Genomic DNA, 1,821 nt, shown 5'->3' with positions numbered 1-1,821 from the left:
CTGCTGCGGAGAGGACGGGAGGGGGCGGGGTTAGGCTGGGAAGCGGCAGGCTGCTCAGAGGAGAACCGGGCGACAGTGGCCAGGAGGGAGGGCAGAGAGGGAAACAGAGGACATCGCAGAGGAGGGAGCAGAGAGATCACCAAGGGGCTGACGGGGCAGGGCCAGTGGCAGTGGGGCACCTGAGGGATGGGGCCCAGCAATGGTCAGGGTATCCAACGGGAACGTGGGGAGGGCAAGGTGGGAAGGTGGGGGCGGGAGGCCTGAGGGCTGCCTACCATAGTCTTTCCTGCAGAACTTCTTCAGGCTGATGCGGTAGCTGCCCCGGGTGGGTTTGCAGTGCAAATCGCAGTCTGGGGAGGGGAGACAAGGGAGTGGGCAGGCTCGTACAGATCCCCACCTCCTTCCCCCAACCTCTCCTCCTACCCTCCTTGAACCCATAGCACCCCTCTTCTCATGGACATGCCAGTCTAGGACCTGATATGTGCCCACTCACCCTGCGACTCCACAGGGCTGCTCTCCTCAGTGGGTCCAGGGACAGGGGTCTCTGCAGAGAGGGTGGAAGAATGGCCTGTATTCGAGGGGGCCTGGGGTTTCTGGAACCCCAGGGGATATGTAGGCAGCAGCAGGGAGCTGGGGTGACCTAAGCAGGGCAGGGTCACTCACTAACACAGGGTGCCACTGGAGAACGACTCTGCTGGAAGCCAGGGGCGCAGCGATTGCAGGTGAGGCCAGTGACACCATCCTTGCAGGGACACTGGCCTGTGGTCTGGTTGCAGGTTTTGCCAGCAGCACCAACAGGGTGACAGTCACAGGCTGAGGACAGAGGTGAAATGGTCAGAAACCCATCCGGGAATATGTGAAACCAGAGGATGGGGGTATGCAGGCTCACCCCTGCAAGCGCGGCGGTCATTCGGTGCACGGCCCGGGTCGCGATAGAAGCCCTCCCGGCAGTAATGGCAGTGGCGGCCGGCAGTGTTGTGCCGGCAGTTGAGGCAGACACCACCACTGCGACGGCCGGACAATCGGTACAGCTCCATGTTGAAGCGGCAGCGGCGGGCATGGCCATTGCAGGAGCAAGCTGCAGAGAGGGATGGGTCAGGGGCAGGCTGGCTGGATCCAAGATCCCCAGGCCACCCTCTAAGGCCTCACCAAGGCAAGCGTGGGCTTCCCGGGCTGTGGCCCGCTGCCAGGGCCTGTCGCAGTAGAAGGGCTTGCAGCGGCCACAGTCGGGGCCCTCGGTGCCATGCCGGCAGTCGCAGATCAGGTGGCCCTGGGTGTCCAGCAAGCACCTTGAAGCATGCCCATTGCACTTGCAGCGCCCGCCCACCTGGAGCTCAGCGGCTGAGTAAGAGTAAGGGACCACGGCCTCGGACTCGCTGGTGTCCCTCAGCATGGCAGGCCTCGTGAGCACTATTCGAATGTCTGTGGCGGTCACCCAGTCTTGGAGCACCGGGCTGCTGTCCAGATCCAGGCCTGGCGGGCTGCTGTCCTGCACGCTGAAGGCCAGAAGGCCACCACCATCAGGCTGGGTCTGGGGCTCAGGGAAGCACAAGGCTTCAGGCCCGGGACCAGCTGGGCCATTGGCAGGGGCAGGCAGGCGGCCATAGTCCAGGCCACAGCAGGAGGAGAAGAAGCCCAGCGGGACCCAGCTGCGGCCGTGGTCCTGCGACTTGAGCAGGGCCACTGAGGTGGGGGGTGTGGAGCAGAAGCGCAAGCTCACAAACACCAGCTCAAAAGTTTTGCCCAGGGGTACTGTGAGGCTCACGTTGAGGGGCGCCTGCGTCAGCCAGTCGGAACGCCAGCACACGGGGCTGGCGGTGC

General features: G+C 64.1%; 1 protein-coding gene across 1 annotated transcript in view; it reads right to left on the bottom strand.

Moving 5' to 3' along the window:
* The window catches only part of NTN3 (netrin 3), a gene marked incomplete at its 5' end in the record, with an annotated part of 2,891 nt that extends 1,072 nt beyond the window's left edge, over positions 1-1,819 (bottom strand). Inside the window, 5 exons of the mRNA XM_014542182.1 lie at positions 180-350; positions 494-544; positions 664-813; positions 890-1,078; positions 1,150-1,819. Of these exons, the coding sequence (XP_014397668.1) occupies positions 180-350; positions 494-544; positions 664-813; positions 890-1,078; positions 1,150-1,819 (1,231 nt within the window). The remainder of the gene's footprint in view (positions 1-179; positions 351-493; positions 545-663; positions 814-889; positions 1,079-1,149) is intronic.
* Between the last annotated feature and the right edge of the window lie 2 nt (positions 1,820-1,821).

The sequence above is a fragment of the Myotis brandtii genome, unplaced genomic scaffold, assembly GCF_000412655.1.
Source record: "Myotis brandtii unplaced genomic scaffold, ASM41265v1 scaffold292, whole genome shotgun sequence".
In the NCBI taxonomy this organism is placed as follows: domain Eukaryota; kingdom Metazoa; phylum Chordata; class Mammalia; order Chiroptera; family Vespertilionidae; genus Myotis; species Myotis brandtii.
Note: the sequence above shows the minus strand (reverse complement) of the source record. Positions and strands in the feature narration are given on the sequence as shown.